At 36.2% G+C, this 16,732-nt stretch overlaps 1 protein-coding gene and 1 long non-coding RNA gene across 9 annotated transcripts in view; both read left to right on the top strand.

Annotated features, from left to right (window-relative positions):
• The window catches only part of LOC129746975 (PHD finger protein 12), a 141,071-nt gene that overhangs the window by 115,934 nt on the left and 8,405 nt on the right, over positions 1–16,732 (top strand). For 5 of the 6 annotated variants that reach the window (XM_055740967.1, XM_055740985.1, XM_055740977.1 and 2 more), the window contains exons 5-6: positions 4,709–4,799; positions 4,867–5,408. In XM_055740967.1, the coding sequence (XP_055596942.1) occupies positions 4,709–4,799; positions 4,867–5,408 (633 nt within the window). Of the gene's footprint in view, positions 1–4,708; positions 4,800–4,866; positions 5,409–7,395; positions 7,495–16,732 lie in introns of those variants that run through there. The other variant, XM_055741003.1, reaches the window with a different exon arrangement.
• On the top strand, positions 484–4,667 carry LOC129747006 (uncharacterized). Of its 3 annotated transcripts, none has more exons than XR_008737432.1 (4): positions 484–3,206; positions 3,300–3,404; positions 3,478–3,566; positions 3,767–4,667. It is a non-coding gene; the product is annotated as an uncharacterized LOC129747006 (long non-coding RNA). The 3 variants fall into 3 exon arrangements; XR_008737431.1 differs by having other exon boundaries at positions 3,478–3,636; XR_008737430.1 differs by lacking the exon at positions 3,767–4,667 and having other exon boundaries at positions 3,478–3,738.

Genomic DNA, 16,732 nt, shown 5'->3' with positions numbered 1-16,732 from the left:
GCATTGCGATCGAATGGTAAGATATTATGCAAACATGACATACAGACCCCGTTCGATTTTGGCAACACGCTCGTACATTTTGTGTTGCCAAAATCGAATGTTGCCAAAATCGAACGGTTTTTTTTCTCATCTTTTTTATCAGTTATTTTTACGAAATAACTTATATTATTATCAAAAACGTTATTTTCAGTCAATTTCCAACCATTTCTAGTCATTTTTGATTTTTTTTCATCATATTTTTGATGCATTTTGTACTTTTCTTGTTTTGTTTATAATGTTTGTTTTCATTTGTCGTATTTGCTGTTTTTGTCGTACTTCATCATTTTTTAGTTGTTTTTAGTCATTTGCAGTCTTTCGTTTGAATTTGTTTTTTAACTTTTTGAATTTTTCATCTTTTTGTCATTTTTTAGTACTTAATAATTTTTTTTTTTAAACTTTTGTTTTTATTGTTGCATTTTGTCACCATTTCAGAACATAAAAACGTATTAGTGGTATTTGTTTGAATTAAATTGGTCCTGTTATAACGAAAACTAAAAGGTAATGTTGTTTCTAAAAACCGTTCGATTTTGGCACATGTGCCAAAATCGAATGTTGCCAAAATCGAATGTTGCCAAAATCGAATGTTGCCAAAAACGAACGGGGTCTGTATTTGAAAAAGGTAATAAAAAAAAGTTTACTCACTAGGATGTGGAGGGGACAAGCTGTTTATTCGGATTTCTTACTGGCCAAGTTGGGTTTGTTGGGTGATGGTTGAGGTTGTTTCTTTCTGAGTTCAACTTCAGGTCTGGCACTTCGTTCCTCGGATGAATCTCGGTTTCGGTCTCTTTTAGGTATTGAAGAAGCAGTACTAGTCTCTGACAGCATGGTATCATCGGAATCGGTCGAAAATTTTTCGTCTTCTATATTTGGTTGGGGGGTTGTTTGTAGTTTGTTGAATTGGGCGGTGAGTGTAGAATCGGTCGAAAAAACTTCATTTTCAATACTTGGTTTGGGGTTTGTTTGTAGTTTGTTGAGTTAAGGTGAGTTTAGAGATAATGTTTTCCAATTCTTTTATTCGTTGAACTTTCGCGACAAATTGATTGATGGTTCTGGCTGCTTCGCATCTGGAACGGAACTCTTTCACAGCGGCACTCTGGGAGATGCCGAGGTCAACACGAATACGGACAATAGCTTGTTCTTCCATCTGTTTGGGACAGGTACGACTAGTAGCTGGATGCGGTCCTCCACAATTCAAGCAGAATGGATCATTAGTACATTTGGGATGGGACTCAGCAACCCCGCACTGCATACAAGCTTCATTGTGTTCGCAGCGGGTTTTTGTATGTCCGTATTTGCCACATTTGTAGCACATCAGAGGTCGTGGGTAATAGGGTCTGGTTTGTGCTTGGATGTATCCAAAATAGACGTGAGTTGGAGCTGTGGTTCCTTTAACGGTCAGAACCATAGTATTTGTGAGCTCATCCTTACCATCAACCTTTTTGACAAAACGATAAACACGAGTGACGCCTTGATCTGCTAGTCCTTCTTGAAGCTCTTTGTCGTTCATGCCAAAAATTTCGCGGCACGACACGATGCATTGGGTGAAGTTGAGTGTTGGGTGCAGACATATTACTATCGGGGATCCATCGATCAGCTGGTTGCTCTTGATCAATTTTTCGGCTTGTTGGTGACTGCGAACCTTGAGAAGATAGCTGCTTCCACCTTCGGTTGGTTTGGCAGAATCTATTTGTCCAACAGCTTGGTCCACTGTCTTGGCGATAATAAACGGGTTCGGGAGCTTGCCTACTGGTTTCAGGATAAGAAACTGGGCGTCACCGTGAATGCCTTTTGTTGCTTTGTCCTGGAGTGCCATTTTGGCCACCCCATGGTGGATTTTTATCCACCGACATGGTGGTGCCTTGTCGGTGAGAGAACACTCGCGACGTAATACTACGAAGCGCTAATGAAAAGGAGACTGCAAAAAATCACACGAATTAGATGTCCGTGTTAGTGAACAATGCGTAGAATGAAAATTCAGTTGGAAAACGTATCGAATCGGAATCACGTCTGAACACCGCAACGTTTCAGTGAGAACTGTGTCGCGATGCCGATTTGGTTTTCCTTTTTCAGAATCGAATCAGGCCAGCCACTTCTGTCACGAGCTTCTCCCAAACGAAATTGTGAGCAGCGGGAACCCAATCGACCCGTTTTGTTCGGTTCTGTCTCGACAAGCGCCTTTCCTCCACGGTCGACAGCTCTCCTCGTATCGCCAGTATCTTACCAGCCCGTCGCACGATTTCGACCGGAGCCGATGGGTGGCGTTGCCACAACCGGACACGACTGGAATTCTCCTGCTCGGGCTAATCTTGTACAGATGAGATCGTGCGCAATGCGAACACATGCAAATCCAACTGCGTCACCGAACCGAATGGGGCACCGGCCCCCGGTAAACAACTGTTCGAAGGCCTGCTGTCAATCCCCGGTTGAAGCCAGTTCAACTTCGATTAGTCGTTTCCTGTTTTTTTTAAAGTTTTGTGCCTTTCGCAAATATAACTCACCAGTATGAATATGCTTCCCAGCCAGAGGGATGGTTTTTGCCTCAGTTTCGTAGCCGCTCTTGTCAACAGCCTGGCAAAATAAAAATTTTCACTGCTGCTCACTAGTACGACATGTGGCACACTCAGCGGATATGCTCGGCTTTGGCTCTTTTTTGCTTCTAGCTTGACTTTCTTTTGATTTTGCGACTTTCTTTTCGTTTGGCAATATCAAGGTTGTGTTTGGTTTATCCGCAGACACCATCTGCACGGAAAAAAATTGCATGGGCTTTTCAAATACAGAGTCATGATAATTTTACTATATCCATCATTTAGTATTTTCAACCATGATTTAGTATTTTTTACCGAAAATCTGGGCGATAATACTACGACATAGTATTTTTACTATGCGAACTTTGACAGCTCATAGTAATTTTTTCATATCTTAATTACCATGCGCATGATATTGTGATATTAAACAATTCGTGTTCTTGAAATTACTATGCCCATGGTAATGTTGAAACATCGTCATTTGTGTTGTCAAAAATACTATGCGCATTATAATTCATAGTAATTTTACTATGTGCTTCGTTCGAGTGTTTGTTTTTTACGGGTCAGCCGTTCGCGATTTCGGAACGCGAACAAAAATTATCGGATTGTCGGTTTGTCGGATCGGGAAATGTATTCCCTCAGGTGAGTAAATAGTGTTTTTTATGTTACTTCCAATTAACTGCTCTGCTTATGAAATATGTTAACAGAACAATTTTCCTATATTGTTGACGAAAGATTTCCCAGATTGTGTCGTCGACCAGCTGGAAAGGGCCTCAACGAGCCTTTGAACCAACGCACCCGGAGCGGGACAGCAGATTAGTCTGGTCGGAAATTTTTCAGGTTACCATTTTACCATAAATTTACCATTTTTTTCAATTCCATGTGGGATACTGTTTTTTCTTAATTTATTTAGTGTCGACGAATGCGCTCGAGTTCCTCAACCTCCCTCGATTTCGGATATTGGACAACGTCGGAGGACATTGTGACGAAAGCTGATAACCGGTGAGCTGGCGCACTGTTTGCGGAACGCAATTCCAGTACATCTGCCGGGCCGTTAAATGCAGGCTTTCAGGTGAGTGAAATTGTGTTTTTATTTTCTATTTTTTTTACTGCTTGTTAAACAAGCTAACTGAACAGTTTTTGTACGTTTTCGTATTTCCTATAATTAATTGTTTCCCGTTTTTTTTTCATTTTCATTTCAGACTAGCGTCTGATGCAACCCCTGTGCCCCATTCGTGGGTGGTGAAAACCATGAATTGAAGTATAAAGAATAATAATTTGAGTAAATAAAAATTTTAATTTGTAACAAATGAATTTTATTTCGAGGTCTTTATACAATGCCGCATGGTAATTTTGTGATGTATATCATGATAGGGTACTCATTTTAATGTGGTATTACGATAATGGAAAATTGCAATTTAACTATGCTCGAAGTAAAAGAGCTCATTCTATCATTGACAATTTTACTATGAACGTAGTCAAAATTACTATGCGCAGCCAAAATTAACACAAAGTAAAATTACTATGTGCATGGTAATATCAAGAATAAAACATTATTGACTCAAAAATATGGTTGCGTGTTGTTCATTTAAACCACGGATCTAGTAATTTTACTATGCTTTTTTTGTGTGGGTGTCTGCGGTTTATCTCAATTGATGCACCGAGCGAAATGCACAGTAAGTTTTCTTGAGATATGACTGCTTATTATTATTAGGTTGAATATGATTTATCCGAATTGGTTTAAATAATCAGCAAAGAAACCAAGTATAATTGTTACACCTTTGAAATAATCTTTTGGATTTTACGAGTCTAATGTAAGGTTTCAAAGTTAGTAATATGTTCTTGAGGTTTCTCGCACTATATAAAAAAAGACGTGTTGTTGGTTGGCTGGTCCACAGGAAAAGAGGACGAACTTGTTTTATTTGCTTTTATCATCAACACTCAATTTGTAGTTCAATGTTCTGATATTGGTATCACTGGATATTAGGCACTTGACCTTACACTCGATCAATAAAGGTTTTATATTTTTTCATTTCCACTTTAAAATTCATTTCAGTTAGGACACGAACAAATTCAAAGATAGCATTTTACCAGAATCAATTAAGCCGCATTAGCTAAAATACAGTTTGTTTACTAATTTACAGATTACAGAAAACTGTTCTGACTCAGAAGTAAAAGAAGAGACAAACATGATTATATCGGGAAACTTGCGAAAAGATAAGGAAAAATTAACAGGTAAAACATGCCCGTATGTATGTCGAAAGATTTATTGATTTCTGTGTTATTATTGCTTCACTTGCAGCAACTGATCAGTTAAAAAGTCTCGATAAATCTGTTATACATAAATTAGCCCTCGAACGTTTACAGCAACTTATTTCATCTCAAGATGACAAAAGAAGAGACAAAAAAACAACTGTTGAAGTTCTATCAGCGTATCTTGAAAAAAATGAGAATGATCCATCTATAAATTTACCGAGTCAGTTGATTACTAAAGACGATATAGAACGTATTGCTCGAGATTTTACAAGCCCAAAAAGGGAAATCGTGTTGTCAGAAGAGAGGTCGTCTTGCACTATCAAAGAAAATGATAACAATGCTAAAGGCAATACGCAAGATGTTGCAGTAACAAAAAATATGTTTGATTCGATTTCTCATGTCGACATTAGGATAAGAGCCGTTCTAACACCGGTTTACTTCGACGAAACAGTTGATTATTCCCGTTCCATGTTTATGCGCTATCGAAAACTGAGAATTGGCAGGGGCCAAGGTTGTGACATAATGCTGCAGAAGTTTGGAAAATGTCAGTATGTTTCTGAAAAACATGCCGTCATTTTCTACGATGAGGTAAATATAACGAAATCTTAAGTTCAAATTTTTGTCTGAATCTAAGTGCATAGAATAGCTATTTTTAATTAACGATATTCTAAATATCCTTACTACTTTTTAAGTAAAACGAACTCCTTTTTATTTGAAAGGCATATGGCACGTAAGCCCAAAGTAATTGAACATCAGCATAATTTTCACCGTAAACTTTATATTCACTACTTCTTAACGCTAAACCTACTCAATTTTCCCGTATGTTTGGATAACGTGCCGCTATTAAGCCTACCCCCATTCTGATGGGTATTTCGAACGTTCAATAATAATTACGCCTAATATGTTTTTTTTCGCAAATTTTACTACTGTAACAGGACTATAATAATAAAAAAAACAAGTATTTTTTTATAATTATATTTTTTCTAAGTTTTGTTGATTTCGAAAAACGTACACAGTAAACGAAAATTACCGAGCTCGGATTTTTTTTTTACCGAAATCCTATAACATGTGGAAATCGTTAAACCGTTCGGTAATTTTTTCCATGGCAGAGAAGTGACAACTGTCAAATGTTACAGACCTTTTTCGATAAAAATTACCGAAACTCGACTGATCCCACCTTAGACCACTTTGTATCTTATACCTATTCATATCGCCAGGGGTCATATGATCCCAAAAATCCCCAACGCTTATGTAATAACATCACTCGAATCGGTATGAAATTGTCTTTCTTGTGCTTATAGTTTATTGCGAAAACCTTGCGTAAACATATTCAAAACTCAGTGCCAAGTCAAAATCAGGCACTGAAATGCAGATTGATAAAATGTTCGTAAAAGAGCTACATTTGAGTAGTCGTCAAAAATTCTGTGTATCGTAGTTCATTAATCTAAAGATGAAAAACTGTCACAGATTAGGTCAACTTTCCAATTCACTTTAAAAAAAAATCTACTGTGAATGGAACAGCATTGGTTGGTGATTTTGATTAATTGAGAAGTATGTTTTAAAGTTAAAGGGTATTCGGATCGAAAAGTTGTAACTTAAATTCGCCGTATTTTTTTCTAATCATTCTTTCACTCATAAATGAAAGAAATATGAATATTATTATATTTCAATAACTCCGATATTTCTCTGACATAAATATCCAGAAATATAAAAAAATAACTATTTCAGATATTTAAATTTATGCATCCGAATAATTTCTTGGCGTGTAATGATCCAATGCATAAAATTTAATAACCGAGATATTATATATTATTTTGTTCAAACAAACGCTTTGTGCGTTTGAGTCCCAACTAAACGGGTATGAGCACATGCTAGATTCTTCAGTTGCTAAATGCCTTTCAACTTGACTGCATGCAGATTCCATTCTCTTTAAATATTTAACTGAATCATATTTAAAAGGATGGACTCAATTGCAGCAAGTAATATTACCAGCGAAATGCACATGTTTTTATGCTATGGTCAATTATGCACATTGACCATAGAACATGAACGAAAATCAAACGATTTTCGTTTGCTTTTTCAGATTATTTCTGCTTGGCTTGGCTTGGCCTCGTCATCATATCTATACACCCAAAATAATTTAGAAATTTTTTTTACGGGATTTTTCCAGTAAACTTAAATTTAGTTGCATCATATCGATTCTACGTGAAACTTGTATAACCACAGTGTTTCAAGTGCGCCCTGGTAGTAACTACTTTACTTCCACATAATTGCCTCATGAATTTCACGTAAAATCTAAGTAGATGCTCTAAATCGGCTCGAGTCTATTTTTTCTCTCAAGTTCTTATAAGAAAAGGTCAGGCAGCTGACTTTGTTTGTTCTGGAAAAACGGTTGAGAAAGTTGTGTTTAGTTTTCTCTAGTATTACACCGAAAACCGTGACTTCTGTCAGTTGTCTCGGGATTGGTTTTAGGTAAGTTGTCGCAATATTCGGGATTCGTGGCCGAATAGATTTACCGTTGATTTTGACAGTAGCATTGAAATTTATAATCAACGAAATTGTTTTATTTTTTCAGACCACGGAACATCGCTTTGCGGTAGGTTGGTGTTCGGTTTGCGGAGTTCCTGACGGATGAAGTATGTTAAAGTGCCTTCCTGGTGTTATGAGAAAACGAATTCTCAACTGATCCGGTAAAGGTAACTTATTTACTATTCACAAAATTCATTCTTATTTATCCATCATTTTATTTCAGGGTTACATAATTGAACCACGCCCGGAATGCAGATTGCATGATGAAGATTTTTTTGTAATGACATGTTGGTGTGAAATTCGGTTTGAGTTGCGTAAAATAAAATTTGGAATAACCTTATTTAAAAAGAGACTTCTTCTTTTTTCCAAATTAAAATAAAAAGAAAAAAAGCAGCGAGCAATCAATCCAGATTACATTTCAATACTAAATAAATTTCACGAATCTTTCATTCTCACATCATGTCGATCAAACTAAAAAATCACGTAAATTTTAGTTGATGTTCATTCTGCACCGATTCTTATAGGGGCGCGTTTACATATTTATTGCGTAGCATCTACGTGAAAATCAATTGGATGAAAACTATGTAGTTTTTCACGTAGCCGCTACGTGCAGATTATTTTGGGTGTAGGACAATGCTTTCAACCGGTGGTGGTTGTTTTCGGCGACCGTTTCTACTTTGATCCTTTCGGCAAAGCGTTGAGTTTCCCTTACGGTGTTTCCAATTCCGAGTCACCCGTTTGCTGGATTGTGATTAAAAACTTATTGAATTGTAGGACGACTTGATTGAATAAAATAAGTTCAGATAAGAATGTATTTTCGAATTAAGCTCGATTTTGCTTTCAAAACGCCGGGCACTTATATTTCCTAATACATGGACCCGAAAAACAAAATTCAACAAACTGAACAGTTCAACTAAAATTCAACTTTATTTTTTTATTATATTTCTATTAAAATCATACTTTTCTAAAAAATCTTCAACTTTTTTCTATCCAACGTGCTGACTAAAATAGTTGCTGCTCCGAAAAACTGGGTCCCATTAGTTGCAAACTTATTGAGAGACCTCGCTTCGAAAGCCGAATCGGTAGGGACAGTACTGGAATGCCACCCATATTGGCCGGTTGGATACAAAAATCCTGCACAGCGCACTGGTCTCGATTATTATTACCCCATTAAATCTTCAGCAAGCAATCGTCGGACTTGAAGGGCTTTTCGGAAATATTTCATGGAATTAGTTTTTGTGCAATAAAAAAAAGTTTCTGCCCAAGATGCGATTTTTAACAACTCCGTTGAAGCCCTCGGCTCGTATATGTATGTCAAAGTGGTTCGCTTCCGTCATACCGAGCCATATTGCTGGCCACTTCGCATTGATTCAGAATCGAGTAAACAACGTCGTTTGTTTAATTCTGCTTACCGGGACCGTCAACCAGGAAATTTACGTAAAAGCGTGTCTTCAAAAGCATTTCTTTTCTGGAGAAACATGACTTGCCGGTGCTGCTTTGGTCGGATTTGGCATCCTGCCATTATGAAAAATATCGCCCGGAATCTTAACCCTTCGTTTCATAAAGTAACAAATTCGCAACAATTAATGTATGGAAAAAGTGAAAAATCGTATTTTATTTTAATTTTTTTTCTTGATGTACTCATCATTCCCAACCAGTGTTCAAATTTTCACAGTCAAAGCTCAATCTTCACTCAACTGACAGCATTCTCTCTGTCAAAGTCAAAGCTTTGGAATCCCGATAGGAAATTTGACAGCTGACAAATTTCGCCGTTCACATATTTAGTAGGGTGCCGATTTAGTCTGGCTACGAATCACCATACTAAATCAATGACCCTATTTAGTATGCCGATTAATCGGGCTACGCTTGAATATGAAAAAGGTGCCATACTGAATCGGCTGATGAGTAGGCTCACACAATTACGCATGATTTGGTAGCACGATAAGTTGATCGACGTTATCGGGGGAGATCGGTGAATTTAGAAGGTTTTCGTAGGACTCTATTTAGTTGGCAAACTTTAAGCCTATTTAGTATGGAATGGTCATAACTGAATTAGTTTTTGACATCTGTTGTGTAATGGAGTTTGTTTGAGTGGCGAGCGCGTTTCTTTCGATTCCGTCATGACGACGTCAATCTGACCAAGTTCCCGTACGTTTGCCGGGCATGCCTGAAGCCGTAATCGAAGGTGTTCATGATTCCGATGGAGGCATCGCTAACGACGCCTACCCCGTGGGCCAGTTTCTGGATGAGGCGCCGCAGGTGAGTTGATGGAATAAAAAAAATGTTTTGAAATTAGTTTGATTGTGTTCCTTTTATTTCAATAGAAAAACATTCAGCTCTCAAAATCCGTTTGTACCGGTTGGGTGGAGGAGCTGGAACGGATTTCCGACTTCAGGTGCGAGCTGCTGCGTCTGAAGTTTACGGAAGCCTTGGTAGATCGTTGGAGTTCTGCAGTGATTGGATAGCAAGCTTCTCCGCAGGACAGGTCGATTCCGGCATTCTCATTGCCGAATAAGTCAGCACCGATTGCTGGTTCGTGCCTCCACCATCAGGCTAGCGGCCAGAAATTTTCGCCAACCACTGGACCTATTTTACAGAAAAATAAAAATACCTCTACTGGACTCGCTCCGAGATATGAAAATGAACCACGTACATAAATCGCCTTATTTAGTCGGATGGTTCTATATTTTGCGGTCAATCAATCCGGCTATTTAGTTGGTTTGGGTAGGGTAGTAGGAAAACATCGATTTTTCCGATTAATCAATTCTGCTATTTAGTCGGTTTGAGTTGGATGGTAGGAAGAAAAATCAATTTTTGCGATCAATCAATCCGGCTATTTAGTACGATTGGGTAGGGTGGTAGGAAAACAATCGATTTTTGAGGGCAATTAATTCTGCTATTTAGTCGGATTGAGTTGGGTGGTACGGAGGAAAATCAATTGGTACACTAATTAATACTGCTATTAAGTATGGCTACGTAGGTTTATTCAATTAGATCATGTGACTAATAAACCTATTTAGTCGGGTGGTTAATACTAAATAGGTCGTTTGATACCCCTATTAAATAGCCGAACGTCGAATATCTCATCAACTTGATCGCCCTACTAATCAGGCGATTTAGTCGGTTCCTACACAATCATGCTACTCATCATCCTATTTGATATGCCTACTAAATCGGCTTATTAATCGGCTGATGCCCAGCAAAAACTCCCATAAGCGACGTTGCAACAATAGGCCGATTAGTACGAACAAAAATCGGCCGACGCACCCTTCGCGAGCCGACTAAGTATGGTGAATAGTAGGGTGTATTTCCTATCGGGATAGCTTTCATATTTGTATCTTTCAAAGTAAAGGAGCTTTTTTCCGTATTCATTTCCTGTCAGAATCCTTTCCAATTCATTTGAAAGCCGCTCCAATCATTTTCAATTGAAAATGATTGATGTTTTTGTTCCTGAATATTTTAGCAGGTCCTTGATGAAAATTTCCGCTTTCTGAATATTTTGTTTCTTTCGTATTCAGAATAAATAGGCAGGCACTACGAGATGTTTTATACTGAGGACTTAGTTTGAAGATCGTTATTTTTCAAAACGAAAGATAACCAAAAGTTGGTTCAATGTTTTTTTGTTTATATTTCGAATTTTTATGAAATATAAATAGAATTGGAAAGAAACGAATGTATATGCCAAAACAATCCTTAATTCCAAGATAACCTCTGAAAACAACACACGTCAAAACAATCTTGTGTGCATTTGCATACACCGCATCATGTCCTTTACTCCGCCGCACGCAGTAGTGTTTGTTGTAGTTGCTGTATTCAAGCGTTGTTTGGCGCTCTTTCAATCCTTCATGACTGAAAATGTCTGCCTTTCAAATGAATATGAATATGAACAGCGCACACAGTCATCGAAAATTAAAAGGCGGTTTCCAGCTTTCATTCCTTATGGACTGAAAGCCGGGCTCGTATTCGTTCAATTGGAAAAGACTGACAGCAATGATGGCTTCATGTGAGCTTGAAAGTCGAAAAGCTTTATTCTGACAGGAATAAGTGTTACGCGACTTTGAGCTTGTGTTGCGTTTGGCTTTCAATGATTGAAACGAAAATTTGTCACTCTGCTCCCAACTGTTTAAAATTATTTTTAACGAAAAATTAAAAATCATGAAATGAAGGGTTAACTTAGTATATTTTCCGTCTTTTATACAAATTGAACTTCAAAATGAAAGATACTTTGATATTTTTAAATAAACAAATAATCTATTGACCACTTTTTGATCCGAACACCCTTTAACACTACTTTTTTTCATCTGTAGCTATGATCTTAAGAAAATTAAAAAGAATATTGCTATATGTGCAACATTAATTTACAGTTTTTTTGTCAAAGCATATTTTTTTTATAAAAAAATTGTCGACTTTAGATTACTTGAAAATCAATTATTATTACTGAATGTTGTCTGAGAAACATATAAAGACCCCGTTCGTTTTTGGCAACATTCGATTTTGGCAACATCCGATTTTGGCACATGTGCCAAAATCGAATGGTTTTAAGTAACAATATTACCTTTTAGTTTTCGTTATAACAGGACCAATTAAATCTAGACAAACACCATAAATACGTTTTTATGTTCTGAAATGATGATAAAATGCAAAAATGAAAACAAATGTTTTTTAAAAATTTTATAAAGTTCTCAAACATGACAAAAAGATGAAAATTCAAAAAGTAAAAAAACAAATGCAAACAAAAGTCTGAAAACGACAAAAAACAACTAAAAAATGATGAAGGATGTCAAAAACAGCAAATATGACAAATGAGAACAAACATTTTAAACAAAACAAGAAAAGTGCAAAATGCATCAAAAACATGATGAAAAAAAAAAATAAAAAATGATAAGAAATGGTCGGCAATTGACTAAAAATAACGTTTTTGATAAGGAAAATATAGTTATTTTGTAAAAATAACTGAAAAAAAAGTTTAGAAAAAAAACCGTTCACATAAATTTAGTAAACCACATACACAGTGAACGAAAATTACCGAGTTCGGTAATTTATTTTACAGAAATAGTTCTGTAAATGAAAATTTTCGGTAATTGATCAATCTGACGTCTAGTATCCACCGAACCTCGTTAACCTGTTTTCGATTTACCGAAGCTCGTTCATTTATTTGTAAACAAATCTCTTCGCAGTTCATTTTCGGTAAAAAATTGCCGAAAACTGTAAAGTTTAACTGAAAACAGCATCGCTTAGCAAGACAAGCGTCAAAATTTGTTGTCATTTGATGACAGTTAATTTATTCCGAGTCTACCTTCTCACTCTTGCAGTTTTATCATGTACACAGTAAACGAAAATTACCGAGTTCGGTAATTGTTTTACCGAAATCCTAACATGTGTACACAGTAAACGAAAATTACCGAGTTCGGTAATTTTTTTACCGAAATCCTAACATGTGTAACTCGGTAAACCGTTCGGTAATTTTTTCATGACAGAGAAGTGACAGCTGTCAAATATTACAGATCTTTTTCGGTAAAAAATACCGAAACTCGGCTGATCATATCTAAGATCAACTGTCAAAATTTTGACAGTTGTCAACGTGACAGCTCGTTATACAACCGAACAACCGGTATTGTTGAACCGAAATGCCTGTAATTATTACCGAAAGGCCGGTAATTATTGCCCGAAAAACTATAAACACTCGGTAATATATACCAAAAAAACCATTAGAGTTTACAGAAACACCTGTAATTATTACCGAAATACCTAAAAATATTACCGAAAAATCTGTAAATATTACCGAAATACCGTAATGTTTTTACCAGAAAACTGTAAAAATTCGGTCATATTTACCGAACAACCGGTAGGTTTTACCGAAATACCTGTAATTATTACCGTAATATCTGTAATTATTACCGAAATACCGGTTAGTTTTACCGAACAATCGGTAGTTTTAATTTTACAGTTTTCGGTAAAAATAGCCAAAAACTGTAATGCTGTAGTTTCTGGTAGAATATTACCGACGAAATAACAGTTTTCGGTAGCAATTTACCGATAATGTTGGTAATGTCGGTAATAATTAAAGGTATATTCATTATTATCGACATAACCAACATTATCGGTAAATTGTTACCGAAAACCGTTATTTCATCGGTTATATTCTACCAGAAACTACAGAATTACAGTTTTTGGTAATTTTTGCCGAAAACTGTAAAATTTTCGGTCTTATTATTATTGTAGAGCTCAGGGCACGTCCGAAGTAACTTTTTTTTCGCTGAGGCGCCTCCTGTAATCGAATGATCATCGTTATTCGGCTATCCAATATTTTGTTAAATAAAAAACATCAAGTTTTATTTCCTCTGGTACAATTATTAACTTCACGAAATTGCATTCCGCGACCTGAGAAGTTTCGCATCCGCTATGATAATTTTAGCCACCAACGCCTGCTACAAAAAGTCGAGAGTCCATTCTTCACGGTGCGCCGGAAGCTTTATGAGCGGTTCACTTTCCGCCGACGGAATCAAATTTCCCTGCTGTTACACGGGAGCCACAAATTTTATCGGCTTTGTTGTTCCCTTCGTTCCCATTGGGAGCGATTTTAGCTGCTGTTGTTTCCGGGGTCATTCATAAAAAAAGGAAAAAACTGCTAAGAAATAATTTAATTTCTTCTGAAAGACGGACTTACCGAACGAGCTGTGCATAAACAGATTGCTTCGGGGACGGGTTTTCACAATCCGATGTTGAGACCTGCTGCTCCTTCGCTGCTGATCACCACCGAAAAGGAAACTTTTCAAAAATGGCGACGATAGCTTGGATATTATTAGCATCGCGCTCGAGCACACTGCAAACTCAGGACCATTTATTACGATTGCAAGAGTGAGAGGGAATAGAAAATCTGCCACATAAAGACAAACTAAATTTGAAGTTTGTCTTGACATCGAAGCTGTTTTCAGTATCACTTTACAGTTTTCGGCGATTTTTACCGAAAATAAATTGCAAAAAGATTTGTTTACATTTAAATAAACGTTAATTGTAAACCGATTAACGAGGTTCGATAAAAACAAAACGTCAGATGAATCAATTTCCGAAATTTTTCGATTTACAGAACTAATTCTGTAAAATAAATTACCGAACTCGGTGATTTTGATTTACTGTGTAAATCGTTAAACTGTTCGGTAATTTTTTCGGTAAAAAATGAACGAACATCGGTTTCTAGAACACCACTTCGATTTCAAATACTTACATTATGCTTTCGCCATAAATTTATTGATTGGAAAATTCCTTCGGAATCCCAAGGCAGATCGGTTACTGCGGATAGTTCGACTTCTAAATCTTCCCCGCTGCAAACCAGAAAATCTGTCCAGTTCAATCCACAAGCTGAAACATAATAACACCTTTAAATAACTTTTTATTACATCACGTTTAACACAAACTACCGCCAAAATCGGCTAGTAAAGAATTGGGAAAATCCAAATCCAGCATAAGCTTTAAACGCTGCTCTTTAGAATTTGCCATTTTGAACTCTGAAAATAAACACAATTACAACCCGACATTCACTTGAAATTCAAGTGATGGGGTAGTGAATATTTTTCCTCACTTCAAATTCAAGTGACGACTGAAGTGAATGTGGATTAATTCACTTGAAATTTAAGTGACTGCCAAGTGAAATGTATATGTCGCACTTGAATGGAAGAAAATCACTGGATTCTTGTTTTTAAGTGAAAAATCATGTGTATTTTAATTTTAAGAGTGAATTTGGGTTCAGTGTAGCAATATTCTTTTTAATTTTCTTAAGATCATAGCTACAGATGTAAAAAAGTAGTGTTAAAGGGTGTTCGGATCAAAAAGTGGTCAATAGATTATTTGTTTATTTAAAAAAATCAAAGTATCTTTTTTTTTTAAGTTCAATTTGTATAAAAGACGGAAAATATACTAAGTTAACCCTTCATTTCACGACTTTTAATTTTTCGTAAAATCATTTTAAACAGTTGGAATTTGGGAATGATGAGTACATCAAGAAAAAAATTAAAATAAAATACGATTTTTCACTTTTTCCATGCATTAATTGTTGCGAATTTGTTACTTTATGAAACGAAGGGTTAAGATTCCGGGCGATATTTTTCATAATGCAGGATGCCAAATCCGATCAAAGCAGCACCGGCAAGTCATGTTTCTCCAGAAAAGAAATGCTTTTGAAGACACGCTTTTACGTAAATTTCCCGGTTGACGGTCCCGGTTGCAACCGAAATGTCGCTTACAAGCCTCAGCCACAGAGGGCTTGGCTCTTGGCAAACTTTGATACAGCTTCCGAAATCTTGTTTTTGCCGTAAGGTTTTGCTTTTCATTGCGATTAGCAGTCACTACCTTCTTATAAGTCGATAGTCCGGATCGCCAAACTATTCGATTTTTCGGTTTTAAATTCTTATTGCTCAATATAGCTTTTATTTAAACAAATTTTTCCTTTACATTGAAAACATTTTTCGCTGGTTGAAAGAAAATTTACTTTGTTTTAAAAAAAAATGCAGTTGAATAAATGTCTTTTGAATCAAAGAATTTGTTAAAATCAAAATCCAATATTATTCGATTCAAAAAATTAATCTTTTCTTTCAAAAATTATTCATTTCAATGAAAACCATAATTCATTGGTTCAAAGAAAACATGAGCTTGATTCCAAAAAATGAATGTTTTGAGACAAAGTCAGTATTGTTTTGTTTCAAAATCCAAGTTTTCTCTGCGTGTACAAAATGAGGTTTTTTATACGAATGATTAGAAAAAAATACGGTGAATTTAAGTTACAACTTTTCGATCCGAATACCCTTTAACTTTAAAACATACTTCTCAATTAATCAAAATCACCAACCAATGCTGTTCCAAGTTCCATTCACAGTAGATTTTTTTTTAAAGTGAATTGGAAAGTTGACCTAATCTGTGACAGTTTTTCATCTTTAGATTAATGAACTACGATACACAGAATTTTTGACGACTACTCAAATGTAGCTCTTTTACGAACATTTTATCAATCTGCATTTCAGTGCCTGAATTTGACTTGGCACTGAGTTTTGAATATGTTTACGCAAGGTTTTCGCAATAAAACTGTAAGCACAAGCAAGACAATTTCATACACAGTAAACGAAAATTACCGAGTTCGGTAATTTTTTTTACCGAAATTCTAACATGTGTACACAGTAAACGAAAATTACCGAGTTCGGTAATTTTTTTACCGAAATCCTAACATGTGTAAATCGTTAAACTGTTCGGTAATTTTTTCGGTAAAAAATAAACGAACATCGGTTAATGAAGAGTCGATTTACCGAGGTTCGTTTATTTTTTACCGAAAAAATTACCGAACAGTTTAACGATTTACACATGTTAGGATTTCGGTAAAAAAATTACCGAACTCG

The sequence above is a fragment of the Uranotaenia lowii genome, chromosome 1 (assembly GCF_029784155.1).
Source record: "Uranotaenia lowii strain MFRU-FL chromosome 1, ASM2978415v1, whole genome shotgun sequence".
In the NCBI taxonomy this organism is placed as follows: Eukaryota; Metazoa; Arthropoda; class Insecta; order Diptera; family Culicidae; genus Uranotaenia; species Uranotaenia lowii.
This window is presented reverse-complemented; position numbering and strand designations above follow the sequence as displayed.